General features: G+C 43.2%; 2 protein-coding genes across 6 annotated transcripts; one reads left to right on the forward strand and one right to left on the reverse strand.

Moving 5' to 3' along the window:
- Nucleotides 1–1,625: 1,625 nt before the first annotated feature.
- Nucleotides 1,626–5,714, forward strand: LOC139768616 (SID1 transmembrane family member 1). Of its 3 annotated transcripts, XM_071698985.1 has the most exons (10): nt 1,626–1,781; nt 2,073–2,268; nt 2,353–2,648; nt 2,746–2,893; nt 2,974–3,057; nt 3,206–3,514; nt 3,625–4,174; nt 4,240–4,508; nt 4,569–4,778; nt 4,887–5,714. In XM_071698985.1, the coding sequence occupies exons 2-10, from the start codon at nt 2,083–2,085 to the stop codon at nt 5,172–5,174; spliced, it is 2,340 nt and encodes a 779-aa protein (XP_071555086.1). In that variant the 5' UTR covers nt 1,626–1,781; nt 2,073–2,082; the 3' UTR covers nt 5,175–5,714. The 3 variants fall into 3 exon arrangements, with proteins under 3 accessions (XP_071555086.1, XP_071555084.1, XP_071555085.1); XM_071698983.1 differs by having other exon boundaries at nt 4,240–4,778; XM_071698984.1 differs by lacking the exon at nt 1,626–1,781 and adding an exon at nt 1,794–1,987 and having other exon boundaries at nt 4,240–4,778.
- Nucleotides 4,712–20,453, reverse strand: Acc (acetyl-CoA carboxylase). 3 transcript variants are annotated; one of them, XM_071698978.1, is made up of 12 exons: nt 18,723–19,325; nt 18,297–18,579; nt 14,257–14,380; nt 13,844–14,174; nt 13,383–13,680; nt 13,068–13,281; nt 12,658–12,991; nt 12,129–12,589; nt 8,142–11,987; nt 7,781–8,060; nt 7,423–7,703; nt 4,712–7,351 (listed from the first exon to the last, which is right to left on the reverse strand). In XM_071698978.1, exons 1-12 carry the CDS (start codon nt 18,958–18,960, stop codon nt 6,737–6,739), a joined length of 7,305 nt encoding a protein of 2,434 aa, XP_071555079.1. In that variant the 5' UTR covers nt 18,961–19,325; the 3' UTR covers nt 4,712–6,736. The 3 variants fall into 3 exon arrangements, with proteins under 3 accessions (XP_071555079.1, XP_071555080.1, XP_071555082.1); XM_071698979.1 differs by having other exon boundaries at nt 18,930–19,323; XM_071698981.1 differs by lacking the exons at nt 18,297–18,579; nt 18,723–19,325 and adding an exon at nt 20,220–20,453.
- Nucleotides 20,454–20,474: the final 21 nt, after the last annotated feature.

The following is a 20,474-nucleotide window of genomic DNA, read 5'->3' on the forward strand; positions in this document are numbered from 1 at the left end:
AGAGATGCAATTCTCGCTGGACCATGTCCTCGATATCGCTATCTGTGTCGCTATCCCCCTGCGAGCAACTCCTAGGAGTTGCAAGATGTGTCTGCGCGACGCTCGCAGGGGGATAGCGACACAGATAGCGATATCGAGGACATGGTCCAGCGAGAATTGCATCTCTCTGTACGATTGGATAAGCAGCTTTTGCAACCTCTGCACTGTATCTCTCAGTTCCTCGTTCAGCCTACGTTCTTCCTTCAATTTTCTTCTCAGTTCCACAATATTACCCGATTTTTTCATTTTCGCGTTTAATTCCGTGATGATCTTTTCGTTCACCTGCATCCTGTCCTTGTAATCTTCGAGTTCGTCCGTCTTTAGTTTCAAGATGTTTTCTACTTCCTCCAAATCCTTCTTTATTTTACTTTCCGACGCTTGAGCCAACTCGTATTGTCCTTTATAGAAATCTTTATCCCGCACCAAGTTTTCGACTTCGACTGTATCCTTGAATTCAACCTGCATTCATTTTATATCCTTAAATTTTATTTTAATTTCGATTTGATTGTATATTATAATATTCTACATGCTTTCCAAGTAACAAAACTTTAAAATAGAGAAGAAAAGCATTATATATTTGACGGTAATTTCCTTCTAGCGGACTGTAATCTTCATATTATTTAAAATTCAAGCGAATGAAACATGAGTTTGCATTAATTTCTTTCAATCCGTTATTTAATGTTACATTTTCTAATTTGTATTTATAATTTGACAAATAAAAAAAGAACTTTGGATGGAGCAAACCTTATTTACAGCTAAATAAAAATTAAGAAATCGCCATCTCGTTTTTTTATTTAAACTTAGAGAAAGAGTTACATATTTTATATTGTTTTTAAAACAAATTAGAAATGAAGAAGCTTTATTTAATAGAGGAGTTTACGTTATCAATAGATGATTCGATTTCTGGAAATTGCTGGAAATTAAATCAGTGGATCAGGGCTAAATGTAGGACGAGGACAGCCACGTAATGTTCTCTCTCTCTTTCTTGCGTTATAATGCAAAAGGTATTGTTTATTGTATAGTCTATAAGCTCCATATGTAAATTAGAATTATTTACATTTATGTATTTTTTAATTAAATTGGTTGGTTCTAAAAGTAAGAGCCAATCACGTTCGACTGCTACTGAGCGGTTTGGTCTGCTGAACGCGCCCATTGGATATCGCTCATCGCGTATCGCGTTCAGTGTGCGAGGGCCATAAAGGCTGATTTATAGAGGCCGTAACCGTTGATTTAAGCCGTAATCTTTAAGAAATTGACCAATCACAGTCGAATGTGAGAAGAACAATCGACTGTGATTGGTCAATTTCTTAAAGATTACGGCTTAAATCAACGGTTACGGCTATTATAAATCAACCCTAAAGCGTCGTCTACAATGGCAGCAGGAATATGCAGTAAGACGTAAGCAGTAAGCTATTGACCAACCACAGTCAATTATTCTTGAATTGTAATAATCCCATTAGTCAATAAGTTACTGCTTACGTCTTACTGTATACTCCTGCTGCCATTGTAGACGACGCTTAAGAGTAGTAAAAAAGTGAAGCAAAGTTAAAGGTTATAGCGTTTTTTTTTGGCTGCACTACCGCCCACTAGTGCAACACTAGTGCAACAATATTGCACTAGTGTTGCACTAGTGTTGCACTAGTGGGCGATAGTGCAGCCAAGAAAAAACGCTATAAGTGTATTCCAAGTTGTTTTGATGCGTGACACTTCATTGGAATAAAAAGCCAATAAATATAAACAAAGTACGAATTTGTATCTCGATATATATAAACTGTCATAAATTATTATATTTACATATGCATGCAATTTACAATAATAAAACCAGTGTTTATAGAGAAGAGAAAAAGACTCTTGCCCTTTTTACATCAATTGAAACAGGGAATGTCAGCTTATATGCTTATCTTGTAGCCTATTTTTATTCCAATATTCTATAGTTCTGTGGTTATCAGTCAGTATCTTCTAATTTACCTACATATATATTACGAAGATACAAGTCTGCTGAATTTGTTTAAATCATTTTGCTTCTTTTCTAGTAAAATCACGATGGAGATGCAATATACTTTGAGACTAATTACTTTATTACTACTTCTTCACACTGTAAGGGCTGTGGCTTTATCCTCGACATCCCCATCTTTCTCTCCAATCGTCATTCAGGCTGATTATGGAATAAATTATACAAAAACCATAAACGCTACGATCGAATATGTGTTTTTGTATCCCACTAGCAATGTAAGTTCTGATGACACTTATTCATTCGAAAGTATATCTCTACTCCTTTTGAATAAAATTATATATTTAATTGTATATTTATAGATATCCTTGGAAACCGCAAGAATTAAGATAGAAAGCAACGCGACTCATAGTTTGCCATTGATAATAGTAGTGCGTCAAACAACTGGTATTCTATCTTGGCAAATACCTTTGCTTGTCAACGGCGTGAACTTAGATACTGTGACATATAACAAGACTAGTCGTACTCTGTGCTCCACCAAGTATTATCGATATGCACAAAACGACGAGGAATATGTTATTGTCGGTATCTCCACAGCCAGTCGCGATAATGTCTTCTTTCAAATCAGCGTGGTTGAAATTACAGACTTTTATTTAAAGTATGTATTGTCATACAAACGCAAGATTGTTAAGAAACGCATCAAGCATATAGCTCGCTCATACTTTTCGCTTATTTTTGCGTTTGATCCTTCCTAGTTCTGGAAATAAAGTAGAGGTACAGATTTCTCCATCTGAACCTATATATTATGGCTACATCTTCTCGAAACAGGAGAACTCCTCTGTCATTGTTCGCGTCGAATCGGATAATGACGTCTGTATGACCGTGTCTATACAAAATACTTCGGTGAGTAGTGGTGATGTAGTTCTTGATGAAATTCAATACTCATAAATCTCTATTTTTCCTTTCCAATCTCTATTTTTCAGTGTCCTGTATTCGATTTGGAACGAAACATCGAGTTTTCTGGACACTGGCAAACTGTGAGTAGAAGAGGAGGTATTGCAGTACCGGTAAGTGATGCTATATAGTGTCTTAGGTGCTATATAGTAATCTTAGGAAAATTGTTATAATATGCTATTATAATGCAACAGTGTTAGCGTTACAATGTACATAAATCGTTTTACAATATATATAAAACTGTTACAATACTTGTTTCAGAGGGAGGCTTATCCATTAGGATTCTTCGTTGTACTTGTCGTCAAAGGGGAGGACACCGATTGCAATGGGTTATCAAGTAGTAATCCTCTTCGTACTAAAAATGTTACGTTAATCGTAAATCCCACTATTACTAAACGGGATTATGTTGTTGCATCGGCATCCGCGGCGGCAATTGTACTAGGTTTTTGTGTCTGTTATATAATGGCTGTAATAGTATTCAATATCAGAGAGACCAAGAAACTTGCGACGCAAGAACCGATAAACGAACAAAGCCAAGATGTTAACGAGCACGTACCGAGTCCGTCGATGGTAACTAATTAATATTAACATGATTCGAGCTTCATATACATAGTCATCTGTGTCTTTTGCGTAAGTACGTTTATAATAATGTCAATGTTTATAATATTGAAATGCTTCAGAATAGCCCGAAACAATGGGATTCTGTAGAAGAAGATTCATCCCTGGATGAGGACGATATAGATCTAATGGAAGATGCTCTCTCCGATAAGGACGTAATACGTACGAAGGTCATCCTCTCGGTTTGCGATCTCGCTCGCAAAGAACCGAGGATATTGCGACATAAATCTCGTTTATACTTATATTATTTGGCAACCGTCGCAATATTCTATACCTTGCCGGTCGTGCAATTGGCGGTGACATATCAGCGTGTACTTCATACGACCGGCAATCAAGATATGTGCTATTACAATTTCTTGTGCGCCCATCCGCTGGGACTACTGTCCGATTTCAATCACGTGTTCTCAAATTTCGGATACGTTATGCTGGGTTTACTGTTCATATTTATAACTTACTCTCGAGAGCACCACGAGCCGGATCAGGAGAAAACAAAATGCTATGGCATACCGCAACATTACGGTCTGTTTTATGCAATGGGCACTGCATTAATAATGGAAGGTATATTGTCGGCGAGTTATCACGTGTGCCCTAGCCGTAGTAATTTTCAATTTGGTAAGTAGCATTAATTGCAAAGTATATTTTCTTTAATTTCATATATTCACATAATCAATTTCCAGACACGAGCTTCATGTACGTAATCGCTGTGCTGTGTATGATCAAAATTTATCAAAATCGCCATCCCGATATAAACGCTAGAGCACCGGTAACATTTGGAATGTTGGCTGTTATAATATTCGCAGGACTGATCGGAGTTCTAAGTGGTTCTAAGACCTTTCTGATAATATTTTCTATCCTGCATTTACTAATATGCTTCTTTCTGACTGTGCAAATATATTACATGGGACGATGCAAATTCAACAGAAGCGTTTTTAAAAGAGTGATACAGGTATGTAATCTACTTAATATCACGCACTGTCGCAAGACATTTACCATTGGTATCTTGCAGAGATTCAAGCACGAGGCACGCTGCGGCATATGGCATTTACTTCGACCGCTTTATCCCGCAAGATTCATAATGCTCGTATTAGCGAATTTATGTAACGTCGGTCTCGCGGTATTCGGAAATATGTATCAGCAAGGCAACTTCGCTACATTTTTACTGGCTATATTGATGTCCAATTTAATTTTATATACATTCTTTTACATAATGATGAAGGTATGTATATTCTCTCGCTCTCTTCCCTCCTCTCTTTTTCGTGACCACGTAAGAAATCAGAATTTTATAATTTTATAATTTTAATTAATACAAAAATCTTGCTTCCAGCTTTGCCATAGGGAACGGATTCTTCCTACACCCGCAATTTATATTTTCCTATCCATGCTATTTTGGGGAGCAGCCATGTACTTCTTCGTGAACAAAACTATTTCTTGGGCTCTTACACCGGCCCAATCCCGCCTGTACAATAAACCTTGCGCATTATTGAACTTTTTTGATTCCCATGATATCTGGCACTTTCTCTCTGCACTAGCAATGTTCTTTTCATTTATGGTATTACTTACTTTAGATGATGACTTAACAGATGTACATCGGAGTCAAATACCAGTTTTTTAAGGATACTCTTCTACGTAGGTTTGAGAATTATGTGAAACTTTACAATTTTTTATGAGGTATTCTCTCGAATGTACATACATGGTATATAGTTTACATAATATAATAGTAATTTTACAAAAAAATTACATCAAATATATATAAAAGGCTTGGGAGAGAGAGCGCGTGCGTGTGTATTTCTTGTGATAGAAACGTGCTAGTGAGTATTGTCTGCACCAAAGAATGCGTGTGACGTTCGATTAGACCGGATAAATGTAAAGATACATACAATGTTACAATAAACAAATTTTAATTCCAGTGCTTCGATGGCACTTTTTATGAAGAATGTGATAATGTTTGAAAAAGAAAATATATATCTTCCGCGCAAAACGTAGAAAGAAGAAATTAACATAGAGAAACAAGATTATACATAGAATATATACATTTTTGCATCTGTCGTGAGATAATGTTATTTAAATGCGGCAGTTGCGCGAGCATATTGTTCATCAATGTCAAAGTCTCCTACAATGTTTTCCTTCGAAAAATAAATATACATTTTATATATTTGCGCGCATACGCGCCCGCGCGTGTGTATATAATTATATACAGAATACCCCCGCACTTTTATTAACGCATGTTCTTTCAGATACATAGTACAGAACGTCCCAAACTGGGGCGTATCTTATCACTAATCAAGCATTAATGAAAAACTTGTGAAATATTGAAAATTAAAAGATATACCAAGATGACATACTGTTACAAGTAAACAATTAGCTCTTGATTGTTTGGATTTTGGATTAATATCAATATTAATTTACTTTAGTACAAATTTTCAGACTTGCCATCGGATACGAAGGACGTTTTCTTAAAATTCAACAGTTATGATAAAGAAACAGCAATACATCGGCAAGTTCTCCTACGGAAAAATTGTCTTAGAATTTCAAAAAGTTTGTAACTGAAGGAATATGCGATATTTTTGGTATAAATCTCTTTATATTTCCATATACAATTATAATCTATAAGCTCGTCACGAAACAACAGTGACGCACACCTTTCTATTTTTTCCTAAATACATATATTCGAATATATGAAGATTTGTACCAAAGAGATTATGAGAAAATCGTTTAACAATATCCTAAGGTGCGTTCCACTTGGCGCTCACAACGCTCATGAGCTCATTCATTCTTGTTTAACATTTAACAAACAATAAGGATGAAATGACTCTAAGAGTGTTGCGAGCGCCAAGTGAAACACACCCTTGTATTTTTCCAATTTCTTGAATCATCAACTTTAAAATATTTGCTAAAATTTAAACTATCGGGATACTCCGACCGTTTAAATATCAAAAGAGAGGTCATGGTCGTGTCCAGATTCCAGTCGAAATTTGAAAAAGTTAAATCTTACAAAACTGTACTCGAAATATCGCTTACTCAATTATTAACCCTTAATACCAGAACATATTTGGATTAATATGAATAATTATACATATATCTTTGATGATAAATTGTACTATTGATGCGCATTTAAATATTAACAAGTTGGAATGAATACATAGCATGGAGCGGATACTCTTACGCGAAATGCATTCAGGATGAAACGCTCGAGTCCTTATGGTGTTCCTGCCCCGTAGTCTCTAATTGCGACAAAGTTCTTTGCAACTCCGCTCGTTCGGTCGGCTGCAATCTATGCGCAATTTCCAGCACCGCGTCCAACCTTATTTCCGGACAGATTTCTAAAGCCTCCTTGATACGCGTTACTACCGCGTCTCTCTTCACGCACATTATATTACGCGATACAACACTGTCATCGGTTTTACGTTGCGCTTCCAGCCAACAAGCTGCAGCTTCGTCTTGATCCCACAAATATGACTCCGTTGCTCCCTTGTCCTCGATGAACCAACGTCGAAGCATTGCTTCCACTTGTCTGACGTCGAGACTGGGCTGCGTCGACAAGATCTCGTTTTTAATTTCTTCCTCGGCAAGTCTTCGTCGTAATCGCCAGTAAAACAGCCGGCGTGCCTTTTTCCATGGTATTATCTCTTGAATCGTATTCTTCTCGAGCATCCTCTCCGGCGTATCGTGCAGATCGGCAAAATGTACGGCGACTTGACGATACATCGGTTCCAAAATCTGCTCGCGTTTACGAATCTGCGCTTCGATCTCGGTTCGTTCCTCCGCCGTGTTTGCGCTCGACAATTTTTCCTAGAAACACACATAGATTACATAAACATATCGGGAGTTTGACGTAAAGAAAGAAGAAATCGCTTACGTACTTTTAATTTCAGTATAACGAGATCGACTCTGTGCATAGTTTTCACAATGTCCTTGGTACGAAATTTGATTTCTACGATAGCGTCGGATTCCAAGATGCCACCTCTACTGGTATTGTCGGCAAACATCTCCATAAAACGAGGATTTATCGTAGGATCAACGACTGCCCAAGCGCCGCCTCTGAGTTCCCCGTTCGGTGGGATATAAACGATTATCGGCCTGCAATATTGCCGCAATCCGTCCACGATGTACGCGCCAAACTTGACGATCTGCTCGTACATGTCTGTAAGCGAGAATAACGAAGCGATTTAGTGAAATTGGGACAGCGATTAATCGAGCGGCACGCTCGATCGAGCTCACCTTTCATGCCGCCGGAAAAGCCTCTCCAATTGGCGAAGATAAATAGCGGCAATTCCTCCTTTCCGAAATCTTGAATAGCTTGGGCGGTTTTGTACGCGCTGTCCGGAAACCAAACTTGTCCCGCTTGAGATATGGTTTTCGCTTCCGAATCTAAATTGGCAGGGTCGGCTGGTAAATGTAGCTCGACGGTCCTCGTTTCGACGGCGATAATGCCGCACGGTATCCCACCGAGCCTAGCTCGGCCCGTTACCACCGTTTGTGCCCATGGCCTCATTATTTCCTGTTCCATCAAACAAAAGCGAGTTAATGAATTTGCTATCGTGTTGCTGTAAGAGCGAGAGAAAACAAGAATAAAACTCACAAGCCACGAGCCGCGGTCGAAGAAGCCGCTTTCCCAAACGTTCGACTCGGTACAGTTTCTGCCTTCTAGCATCCATCTCGGATCGTAGGCCGCTTTCGTAGGTACGTAAGCGATCTCTCGGTCAATCGGGTCTGTGATGGGTAACAGTATCGGCAACGGGGTGCCTCTATTTTTAGGGAAGTAACTTAGCCACTTTAGTGCGGTCCCCACTCCGTCCAAGTCTCGAGCGTCGGTCGCATGAGACACCCCATTGTTGTGCATAATCTGCGTACCGCCCAGCTGATTATTGCTGGCGTAAACCTCGCGACCCAGCACGGCGTTCAATGCTCTGTAACCGGTTAGAATAATGTGCGAATTTTCGATCTGGATTACCCTTTGGCCGAGACGCAGCAGATACGCGCCGATACCGATCGCACGGCACGACACTATAGAGATCGTGATCGTCTCCTCGTAGGCTCTCGATGTCTCCCCCGCGATTAGACCGGCGTACTTCAAATTCTCGACTCCCAGACCATCGTCCTTGCCGATGATGTCCGTGATTTTGTAACGTGACTCTCCCGCGGGATCCTCAATCAGCGAGGCTTTCACCGAATTGAGGGGCGCCAAGCGCGCGTAATCGTCCGGCGTGAGATATATGTATCTGAAACCCTTCTCCGGCTCGTTCTCGTCCTCCCACGCGATCCTGAAAAGAGCTTTCACCTCCTCGGCCAGGCCGATACGTGCTCCAGAGTTGGCGCCAAAGTATATGCGCGGACACCCGAGCTGTCTCGCTCTCTCGGAAGCTCTGTAAAACACCAGATCCTCGCGCGTCCCGAATGAGCCTATCAAGTACGTTAAATCGTTAGAGATGAGTATAATGTCCCTGCCAAATGGATATTCCGGGGTATACAGAGTCATCCGCCACGCGATCATGCCGACATCGTTCTCGCCCGGCAGTCGCTTCTGTTCAACCAGCTGTTCTCCTTCCAACACCAACTCCACGACATCCATCACCGGATTAGGAATCGTAATCGGACTTTGACCTTCGCTCGGTGGCCTCTCCTCAATGTACCTCTGCCACAGCTTCTCGAGCTGCTGCCGGAACATGTCCGGCAAGTCATAAGCGTACGTCGTACCGGCGCTCTGCGCTTGGAATCTCTTCGCTTGGAGATAATCTTTGGTCAGATACGGCGTGGAGATCGGTAAGCCGTGCATAGGACCCGGCCTCCAATTGGTCGCATTGGCCCCCGTAGGCGAATAAGACTCGAAGCGAATGATACCCGTCTTGGAATCGGTGGCTTCCGTGTAAAGGTGCAGGTCGATGCTGTAGCCACTGTCATTGGCGATACACAGACGCACAGTGGAGGTCGGTTTCCCCGGTGCGGGCCGTATGGTCATCTTTATCTCCGCTTGTCGAACGTGCAACTTCCATAATCTCGGCCCGTATCGCAGCACCATGCTCGTCACGCTTTCCTCTATTCTGCTGGGATCCATAATGACCGTGGGTATAAAGTTCAAGAAGATGTGATTGCACTCGGTGCGCTTAGCGAGAGGATGCGAGAACGCGACCTCCAGCTCGTCCATGGCCTCGAGCAAGACGCGCTCGCCCTCGTTGTGAAGATAATCGAAGCTAGCTTCTTTCGTGATCAGATCAGAATGTCGTATGATCGAGCGAATGAAGAAACGATAATCCGTAACTTGCTGGCCCTTGGCGACCTTGGCTTGTCCGAGATACAGGTGCATCTTCTGATTGGACGTCGGAAGTGCTTCAAGATCGTAAGTTCGCATGCGATTCAATTCCAATTGGAAAGCGCAGCCAGGCTCGAGGTGACGGTAGATTCTGTCCTCGACGAAGCCCTCTCGCTGACGGAAGGTAAAGAACTTGGGAAACTGCCGCCTCGTGAGCGCGGCGAACGTAACTCTTCGGATGCCGCGGGATATCAGCTCGTCCTTGTTATTCGCGCACCAATCTCCAAACATCCTGGCCATGGTGGCGTCGTCCTCGGTGCCGTTCTCTTTAACCGCGATACTCAATATGTGAACCGGCTCGGCGAATTTGTCGTTGATAGTCGCCGCTGTCGCTGCAGTTGCCGTCTCAGCCGCGCTCAAGGAGACGTTGATTGACGTACTGTGCCGTGATTCGCTACCGCCAGCTTCCATTGCCTCCAACAGTTTCGCGGACATTACCGGTGTGGGACTCGACAGATCCTCCAGCAAGTCCAAAATCTCGTCCGCGTACTGGCTGAACTGATCGAGATCCTCAAAAGCTGCCATCGCGCCGGCTCTGTGATCTACCAGAGACTGATTCTGACGATTAGGGTGATTACTGGGTAAAACAAATTGGAAATACACTAATGGGATTTCGCCGGACAGCTCCAAGTGTTGCAAACATGTCAGTTCATAACTGATGTAAGCTCGTCGCACGTAGACTTCTAAGGCTGCGTTGCACACCACACGATTGTTATGATAGAAGAAATCATGAAGTATGTCGAAGATGGACGTTTCCGAGAGAATGAGTTTCTGCAAATTTTCCGGATGGAAGTCGTGCCCGTACATATCAACCGCAGAAAGGAATATAGATTCCATCTGATTATGCCTGAGCTCGTATGCAGGCTGATGGGCGGCGATTAATACCTGCCTGGCTCTCAACGCAACACGGCTGTGCTCCGTGCGATTCAGATTGGTTAATTCCGTCAACGTGCTCGACAGCTCGTCCGTAAGACCAGGTTCGTTAGCCCATAGATGATCGATCAGCATAGTGACTAGTACGTTCTTCTTTGTCACTTGATTATGACTGAAGATCATCCCGGTCACTGTAGCTACGTCATCCTTGTACTTCTCTATCAGCGCGGAAACGCACTTGTCATAGTGACCTTGTTGGAATTGGCTCTCGACTGTGTAATATTGTCGGAGAAGTTCGTGCACGGCGGTCTTCATTCGGCCGCGTATACCGTTCCGGTATCTTTGTACTAATTGCACGATGGCTTGAGTGGTCATGAAGAACACGTCTCGCTCGGCTCTCTTCGATAAGGTCGCCGCGTGTCCATCGATTACGGCGGCAATCTGCTGACTGGGAAATTGAGCTAAAATTGACGTGATGTTTCGCTCGTACAGTGACATCAATTTGCGAATCTTTTTCTCCACTGAGACGGGGATCCGGCCGGATATCGTTGCGATCACCTCCTGCAGTTCCAACAACGGCAAATTAGGATCGCGTAATGAAAACATGAACTTTTCGATTCGCTCACGTAGACGCGGCAAATGGTACGGATCGGGCAGGCAGTAGCCAGCCAATGTATTTTCCAAAGCGTTTCGATACTTGGCATGAAGATGATTCAGTTTGTCCGGTACAGTCGATGTCGCTGCTGTCCTGAATTGTCCCGTATATTCTTGCGCTTTTGTCACCAATGACGGATCATCCAGCTCAAGATGCGCGATCAATGTACCGGCTTCTAATATAGCGCCAGGTCTCTTCACGTAAAACACGCTTCCCGCCTCGCTGGCGGTAACGGTCATGACCATCTTCATCACCTCGATTTCGGCGTACGCTTGGCCGGCGCCAACGTGGCCGCCATCCTCGACCAAGAAATTGATCAACTTGCCGGCCGACGGTGATCTCAGTAAAGATGGATCATTGTCCTTTTCGAAAATGCACGTCTGATTTCCAATAATAATCCTATAACGATCCACCTCTTCACGCATATAAGTCGTAAAACTGGCACCGTCCAGCGAAAGCAGCAATCCTCCGTCCGACATTCGATGAATTTCGATCTCTTTGTAAGAACCGTTCATCACAAGAAAGTAAGTATTGGGACCGGATTTGGCAGCCTGTACTTTATATTTGTATCCATCGTTAATAAGCTCTACCTGCAAGACATAATATAGTGACAGAAAACGAAAATAAAATGAAAGTACATAGTCCATAACGTATAAAATCAATTCCAAAATAGTTCGAAAAAGCATTTTGCGCGGTAGGTATTACTCGAACAACATGGAACAGAAACTTACGTCAACAAGGTTATCTAAATCGTTGCTGGCCTGTATCTGGCCTTTCTCCAAGGCAGTTTGAAAGCCAGTAAAAGCGGCTGTAATCGTTCTATCGGCGATATGAAGCGCTCCGCAGGTAACAGCCAATAAGATGTCTGGTTTGTCACTTCGGACACGTTCAGAGATCAGCAAATCGAGCCAAGCGGTATCTATATTATTCTGTTGAAAGGATTCGGTCTCCAGCAAAGTGATAAGATACTCGACCGTCGTCCTAAAATCGCCTCTGATGCTCAATTCTTTTAGGGCTACGACTAAATTCTCTCTAGCTTGATTACGGTCTTCACCCCAAGAGAAGCAATGGCCAAATTGAGAGTCCGCGAACTCGTGGAGTCCCCCCGAAGCTCCAACTGAGAAATAGCCCCATACATTTTTGGATGATCGAAAATTCAACTCCTGCACCGTGCCGGAACTCGGTTTGAAGCCTAAAATCCAAGCAAATTATATAATTTGTATACAAAATTAAAGCTTTTGCGGTAGAAAGTAATCTCACCTTCGTCAGGATTTTCGCTAGTAATTCTAGCTGCGATAACGTGACCCCACGGTTGAGGTTTATGACGTGGTTGGTCAAAATCGATCGGGTTATCGCCCCAGGGGCTTTCACCGTACAAAAGACGTATATCTTTGATGTGATGCAATGGTAAACCCATGGCTATCTGTAGTTGGGCGGCCGGTAGATTTACATCCGATACCATCTCGGTACAAGGATGTTCCACTTGAAGACGAGGATTCAACTCCAAGAAATAATACCTGCCCGCTGTATCGTACAGATACTCAACGGTACCTGCGCTAACATATCCCACCATTTTTGCTAATCTCACAGCGGCCTGTCATTTGATAGTAGACAATTAATAGCGCAGTCAATAACAACGTTGTAAAAAATATAATTACTGTGATATTTACTTTTTCCATCTCTTCGAAAACCTCTGGTTTGGCGATCACGGCAGGTGCCTCCTCGATAATTTTTTGATGTCTCCTCTGGATAGAGCAGTCACGCCCGAACAATGATATTGCGTTACCATAAATGTCGGCCAGTAATTGCACTTCCAAGTGACGAGCGCATTTGGCCAGTTTCATAATGAATATTGGTGAGCCAGGTATTTCGATCTGTACTTGCCTAAACGTTAGAAATCCTTGCGATGAAAATGGTTTACACAGTGCAGTGCAATGGTTTATACAATTAAAGTCCTCTTTTTGGGGTGGAACTTTGGGTCTTACCTAAACAAAGCGGGTAATTCCTCAGGGTTTTCAACCTTCCTAATTCCTTTACCTCCACCACCTTCGCTCGCCTTTACCATAACCGGGAAGCCGATCTTGTTAGCCGCTGCCAGACACTCCTCCACGGTGGCAACGCATCCCTTTTTAAAAAGTTCCGATGATATCTTGATTTTTTTCCCACTGTATTGCGCTGTCAATTCCGATCCTGACCAGGGAAGCGTTGGCACATCCGCGGTTTGAGCGACTATGCTCGATGCGATCTTATCACCTAAAGCCCACATGGCTTTCTCGGACGGTCCTGCCGAAGAATGTAGGAACATGAGAATGTAAGAGCGCATTGACACGAAAGTATGCAAAATGAATATTAAAATCCCGCAAAAAGCTGTTGTCGCGATCATTTTATTGATTTTTATCGGCAAAATAACAGCTGGAGAAACACAAATTATACTTTTTATTTATACCAATAAAGCAGATGTTATTTTTGTGGAGTAGCTCCGGAAGTTTAGGATTTTCCGAAGCATGGCCCCATCCGGCCCAAACTGCTTGGACTTGAGTACGTATCGCGATATCGACGATCAGTTCCACATTAGCGTAATTGTTGTTGTTGCTCCCACCCGGTACAGGCACGTATTGATCTGCCATTCTGATGTATTCCGCGTTCGCCTTCAAATCTTCCGGCGTGACCATCACCACAAAACGCACAGCTCTCTCGTTTTTAAACATCTCGTATGACCAGCGTCGAATCGATCGCATACATTTAACTGCCGCGATACCATTGTTGGCGATCAGCACCTACAAAACGACGGTCTGTAATGTAAAGATCCGTAGCAATGTCAACCTTTTCTCGCTCCGCGCGTTTGAAGCAAACGCTTACCTTGTTGATAACTCTGGTGCCTCCGAAACGATGGACAAACTCTTCGGGAGTCGCAACGGTAAAGTCCTTCTCATGAAGCCGATTTTGCGCTTGGATCATCACCGTACCCTGCGACATGCTGGGCCTATCGAACCATAAAGAAAATGATTTATTTTGATCAGCTTTTAATATATAAAGTTCCTTAATGAAAATATAGGCACTTGGTGAATTAAGAAATAAATTAGCTCAGAGATATAGAGGGGTAAAAGCCATAATGGTGTAAGTAAAATTTTTTAAAATAATAACTCGTGTGCATAGATGCAATTTATATATTGTATAGATTGCATCTATGCACACGAGTCAATATCTTGAAAAATTTGACTTCACCACTATGGCTTTTACCCCTCTATATAATATTTGTCCAATGTAGTGCCACAACATTGCTATAATATTGCAGCAATATTGCGCAGGGTAGGACGTAGATAGATTGCTGCAATATTGCAATCTTGCCGTGCAATACTGCATACTGCTGCAATATATTGTGGTGTTAGGGGTATATTATCATACTCGATGATACATATTTTAAAATCCCGTAAACTACGCTCCGCATACATCTGCATAAATATTGACCAGTGATGTACTTCAAGTTCATTACGAGCAAAAACATCTCACATCATCAACCCGCCCGTAAGAAATACGAAACGTACAAAAAAATTAAGTGTTTGAGCCTCAAATAGTTCGCGCGATACAGTACTTTCCGTCATAATATTATGATAATTTAAGGCTTTCAATTTATTTCATTTTTCTTATCTACTACTTAATCTCGCAATCTCCTACTTAAAATTCCATAATTTCGAAGCTTATTTAATATTCATTGCTGAATAATGCATCTGTCTGATATCCAAAGAGTAAAAAATGCATTTATTCAATATTAAAGTAATAATAGCATATACATTTCTCTCTTTTTGAGAGAAATTTGTGGTCGAAACTTTCCTGACATTTATGATTATTCTAATTATTTCAGTTAATTGGAGATTGAGGCTTTCTGTCAACATTTTCTTATAATGTCAATTAAAATTTCCTTCTTTCTTTCTCAAGGCTCGCTTGACGCGCGTAGTTGGCGATGTAACGTTTTTAGCATGGATTATGCAAAGTGTCTATATATTCGCAAAGTAAAATTTACATTAATCTGGATGGATGTTTTGTTCGCGTCTCGTCCGTATTCTTCTCTTCGGTATCGCTGTTTCTCGCCATGCTCGTTTTGGAGACATGAGTCGACAGACTATCTGAGCCCTTCCAGTTTAAATCCCTCTCTGTATTTTCCGTCAAGATAAATCTCTTTATCCACCTCATCATGCAATTCCCGGATGAATGGCCGAAATGTTTGTAAACTCCAGAATAGCAAAAACAAATAAATAATGCGCGCGATTGCGAAAGCCTGCAGGATAAGAATTGAATAGCTCCCACGCTATAACGCCTCGCCTCGTTTAACCTTTAGAGGCCGATATTTCGACCACCCAAAAAACACAATCTATTTGATGTTTTCGGGCAAAATTTGTGTGTTGAATAAGGGAAAAATATTTAAAAAAAAAAAAAACTCTTCAAGTCCTTTTCCCGGCCTCTAAAGGTTAAACAGTGCGAAAGATGTTATCGATAATTTTGAGATGCACAGATAATCCTGCAAATCAAGGTCGGCGTTACCACGTCTGCATATCGTCATAAAACACCAACATAGCTCGTCATTTTCATCGTTGCCTGTACGCATTTGCATGTACGCAACGAAAGCACTCAAATGCAAAGGAAGCACAGTAGAGAGAGATATAAAATCCTTTGAAAATATAGAAGATAATTATAATAAGAAAAATGATAAGATAAATGTAAGAAATAAACAAGTTGTCTCGTTTCGACAACAGCTACGAGATATTCGCGAGGCTGGATAACGAGCGAAATGCAAGATCTTTTCTCTCAAATAGCATTGCAACGACCACTCGAAGACGATAATTTCTAAAAATATGATTTTCAAAAATGAGCGTCGGGGAATATTAATTTCCCGACGTCATTCGTGTCATTATGAATCTAAATTATGAAGAATACTTTTGAGTCACAACACATGCAACAGGCTGTTTTGCATAGCAGAATTTGGGTTTCCTATGAAGAATTAAACGTATAACTTATCGTGACGTTTCGACTATCTCGTCAGCGGTCAAGCAAGTTTCTTACCGATTATCCACACGGCTTTCCTTCCTCGATACACGCGAATCCCCTTACCTTTTTTTACATGCATGACGCTCGAGAAGAGAAAGAAGCACGTACAGGGCCTTTCTAATTTTTTAATAATCTTGTATATTTATAATTAAAAACTCAATAATTTAATAATGTTTTAACGAGTGACATTCTTACTCTGTCATCGTGTAACATGTTTCACTCATAAGATCTACTCTTTTCAGCTGAACTTCTAGCACGGTTCATCTTTTCTCTTTGTCTCTCCAACATGAAAAGAAAAAGAGGAAAGATAAACCGTGCAGAAGTTCAGCTGAAAAGAACAGGCCTATTGTCACTCACTTCCCCTGACGATCCGAATATCTTCGTTTTCCACAACATGGAAAAAACTAGTTGATTCGAAAAGACGAACACCACGGTCAATAAAAATTTTTAGTCAAAACTTTCACAATTCTAAGACCATCAATATTTTTGCTAAACGAAACAATACGATTCTTCTCGCATAAATTAATTCTCCTTCAACTATTGTTATAAAGCGTCAAGACAAGGCCAAAACATCAATCGCTTTGAAACAGAATGTTTAATATCTTATTCTAACATAGTTTGATATAAAATATGATGCATCTACTTTGCATTCACTTTGCGACACAATCTTACTTCGATATTGTTATCAAAATAATAATATCGCTCTAATATCGGCGTGAAGAGGATTATAACATTATATTTATACGATATATTGATATCGTTGTATCTTGCATCGATCACGTGATCAACGTGCGACATTTCAGAATCTGCTTATCAAGCTCATTCACGTACCGAGCGAAAAGCAGTCGTCATCAATTACATGTTAAAGGAATTTTGAGGCCTTTAACCTTTTCGCAGATTGGCTTCATTATTTTTTCCCCATCGCGATCGCGTCTTTGAATATTATATTTGAACTTAAATATAAATATATAAAAATTTTTGAACCTGCGCGAATTACGACACGCTCTAAAATTGAAACGACGTGAAAACATATTACATAATCGTCTCTCCGTCCAATATTTCATGTATCATATATTGTCGCGCGTAAAGACGGTAGCTTCTAGCTTCTCATTCGGTCTTTTAACTCTTGAAGGAAGGATCGTACGACCACATCGAAGATTACGCGATAACATCCTATTTACGTATACCGTATTTGTAACTCGTAATGTTATAACTCGTGAGCGAAGAAAGTGTAGTGTTTGTGTATGTGTGTGTGTGCGCGCGTAGAATAAAAAAAATAGGAAAAAGAAACCAGTTTTGCGTTATCGGCTCTTTAAAAGTATCTTGTTAGCCGCGATAACCGCGTAAGGTCGAATTCGTGTCGTTTGCAATGCGTATTTAATACATGTAGAGAAGCCAATCGGTCCGACGTGCGTGGATGTTCATGCGATTTATCTAAAACGCAAATATATTTTAAGACCGTGCATTCTGAAAAACCACGTTTTTTTGCAGAATGCGGCGCTCGTATTTAATTGCGCGGAGGCGACTCTTTGAATATTCAAACGTTGAACGTTCATTGTCGCGCGGTGACAGAGGTGAAAAAGGTTACGAAGATACATATCGCGTCGTTCCCTTTCCTTCCCTAGCTTTCTCGTAGGTGCGCAAGTTGACGAATTTTCCGCCGTCTCATCCTTCGCACTCTCGAGACTCGCGCGGACGGCGAACGACGCGGGTAGCGGGTAGCCGCCCCGACGGGCAACTCGTTCGAGATAACCGATAACAGGCTCCTTTCATCCGCAGGGGGCATCTGAATCGGGATCTGCTTTTGCTCGTTACTGACAACGGGAGAAGAAGAAGAAAAAAGAAACAAAAATCACCTGAGCCGCTTACGGCGCTCGACCAGTCCTGCCGCGGCATTTATCTGCAAATTGCCGCTATCGCTGCTCTCGTTCGGGAAGCTATCCTCGATCTCCAGCACCTCGCTAGGATCGGGATCGCGATTAGGATCGGGCTCATGCTCGGGCTCCCCGACGACAAAGCTCACCGGTGTCTCCGACATCACTTTCGCGCGAGCGGACTTGGTACAGGAATTGACACAGTGGACAGTCTCCTCCCTGGATCCTGCCGTACCGGAAGACTCCGACGCGCGCTCGACGTTACCTTCAAAAACACATTCGCGCGTGTGTACATGTTCCTTTCGAAGCGGGAACGATCGTTTCGAGGAGAATGATGCGATTTGAATCACGGCGATCTCCCTCGGAAGGTCCAGGCGTTAAGGACGCCTCGAAAAGCTTGCTACTCACCAGGAGAATCGTGCAGAAACGTAGAGCCCCTCGGCAGGTAGGCGACGCGAGGAAATCGCTCCCTTCGCGCGCTCCAAAAAGAGGAGGAAGAGGAAAGAAGAGAAGAAAGAGCACCCACCGTGGATACCGTGATCGTTTCGAGGAATGAGACGCACAGGTGCGTAAACACGGTGCGTGCGTATACGATATAAATTATAGGGAAAGTACCGTACAGGATGTCCAGAAGACGGCGTAGCATACCACGGTTACGTTCTCCACCTTGGCATCTCCTCCTCCCCTATGTCGAGTGGCATGTATAACGAGATCGAGGGGAACCGGCGCCGCGTGGAGGAATCGCGGGCTGACAGGGTACTGAGGAGTACGACGACGACAATTCCCACCGGATTGCGCGCGCTGCACTGACTCGCCGAGAGATCCAGGCGGAACAAGTTGCCCGCGGCGCGGGGGGCGACATACGTGTCTCGCATGGGCCGAGCACGACTGAAGCTCGCTCGGGGTTCAAGGGTCGTCGCTAAACGTCGCCGCGGTCATGCGGCAATCACGTCGATCATCCGGGATCGCGCCTCCGCAGTTATTCCTCGTGGAGCTTTCGCGCGTCAATGCCAGAAAACTTTAGCTTGCATGTATCTTCAACCCTTTTCGATCCTCGAGATCTCCGAGCTTTCTTTCCCCTTTCTCTTTTTCTTCGACCGCCTCTCAAGTCTCCAGTCACTCATCAATCACTCTCGTCGAATCATATATTTTTTCTTTTGTGCATTAGCAAGGCGAATTTGCGACAGCCGGAAAGTACGGCGGCGCACGCTCATTTACACGCGCGTGAGGTTGAGACGCGCGCGCTTTTGTTTACATCGCCGCCAAGGACCGCAAACATGCGCGTCAGCAAGGAGTATTTGCATACGGAGCGTAGACACCATCAACGACTTCTCGAGCAGCCGATCTCGCGAATGAATGACCTGCGGAAGTGAAATGAAAGTCGACGTGTAAAAAGTTTTTACGAGCGCGTAAAAACTTCTAATATCGATACGCAACTAACAATAAGAACCAGACTTCTCGCCCCTTTTTTTTCTTCTCGGGAGAACCTACGGCATCTCTTTCAAATTCGCATTTTGAATCACGGACTATCGCGGACGATCCGTGGCTCTCGCGTGGTTCGTTCTGTAGATTTTCACGTGAGATTGTCAAAAAATTAGAGGGAGGCGGCGATTGGCCGAGCCGAGTGTCAGGCGACGCACGAGCGGCGCCGATTGGCCCACGCGCGCGGCGTGACACGACACGGCACGGCGCGGCGCGGCGCGGCGCGGCGCGGCGCGGAGCGGAGCGGAGCGGAGCGTCCGCGGTCCCACCGTGGCTACCGCTCCGCTCGAGCGTGGTCAACGCGCGAGAGCCGCGACATTTTCGAGAGGGGTCGCGTGTCGATCGCCCCCCGATTTGACCCAGCAGGGCATGCCGAAGCGCCCGGCACGCGCAAAAACAAAGAGAAAGACGACGTCGACTCACCGGTGACGGATCTTGCGCGCCGGGGCCGGGCCGACCCGCTGCTTCTCCTGGAGGTTAGGTTCGTCCACTCGTTCCCGTTCTGTCATTCGAGCCGAGTCGGCGGTTCCGCGCGGGGGTCAAGACTCCAGGGACGGGCGTCCACCGTGCTCCGCTTCGACGTCTCACCTGACGCAGCGAGCGTCGATCGGTTCGGTTCGGGACGAGCCGAGTCACCGTCACCGTCACCGCGTGACCATGTATACTCTGTGGGAAATT

This window comes from Temnothorax nylanderi, unplaced genomic scaffold (assembly GCF_030848795.1).
Source record: "Temnothorax nylanderi isolate EJ_2023f unplaced genomic scaffold, tnyl_v1.0 TNYL_tig0017_pilon, whole genome shotgun sequence".
In the NCBI taxonomy this organism is placed as follows: Eukaryota; Metazoa; Arthropoda; class Insecta; order Hymenoptera; family Formicidae; genus Temnothorax; species Temnothorax nylanderi.

Excerpts from the sequence above, each read along its gene's own strand:
- LOC139768616 (XM_071698983.1), top strand. The coding sequence starts at position 2,083 with ATGGAGATGCAATATACTTTGAGACTAATTACTTTATTACTACTTCTT. Across the intron at positions 3,058-3,205 it reads GAGGAGGTATTGCAGTACCG|AGGGAGGCTTATCCATTAGG; the intron begins GTAAGTGATGCT and ends TACTTGTTTCAG. Across the intron at positions 4,175-4,239 it reads CCGTAGTAATTTTCAATTTG|ACACGAGCTTCATGTACGTA; the intron begins GTAAGTAGCATT and ends ATCAATTTCCAG.
- Acc (XM_071698978.1), bottom strand. The coding sequence starts at position 18,960 with ATGCTACGCCGTCTTCTGGACATCCTGTACGGTACTTTCCCTATAATT. Across the intron at positions 14,175-14,256 it reads GCACCAGAGTTATCAACAAG|GTGCTGATCGCCAACAATGG; the intron begins GTAAGCGTTTGC and ends GTCGTTTTGTAG. Across the intron at positions 8,061-8,141 it reads TCGACCGCGGCTCGTGGCTT|GAAATAATGAGGCCATGGGC; the intron begins GTGAGTTTTATT and ends TTGATGGAACAG.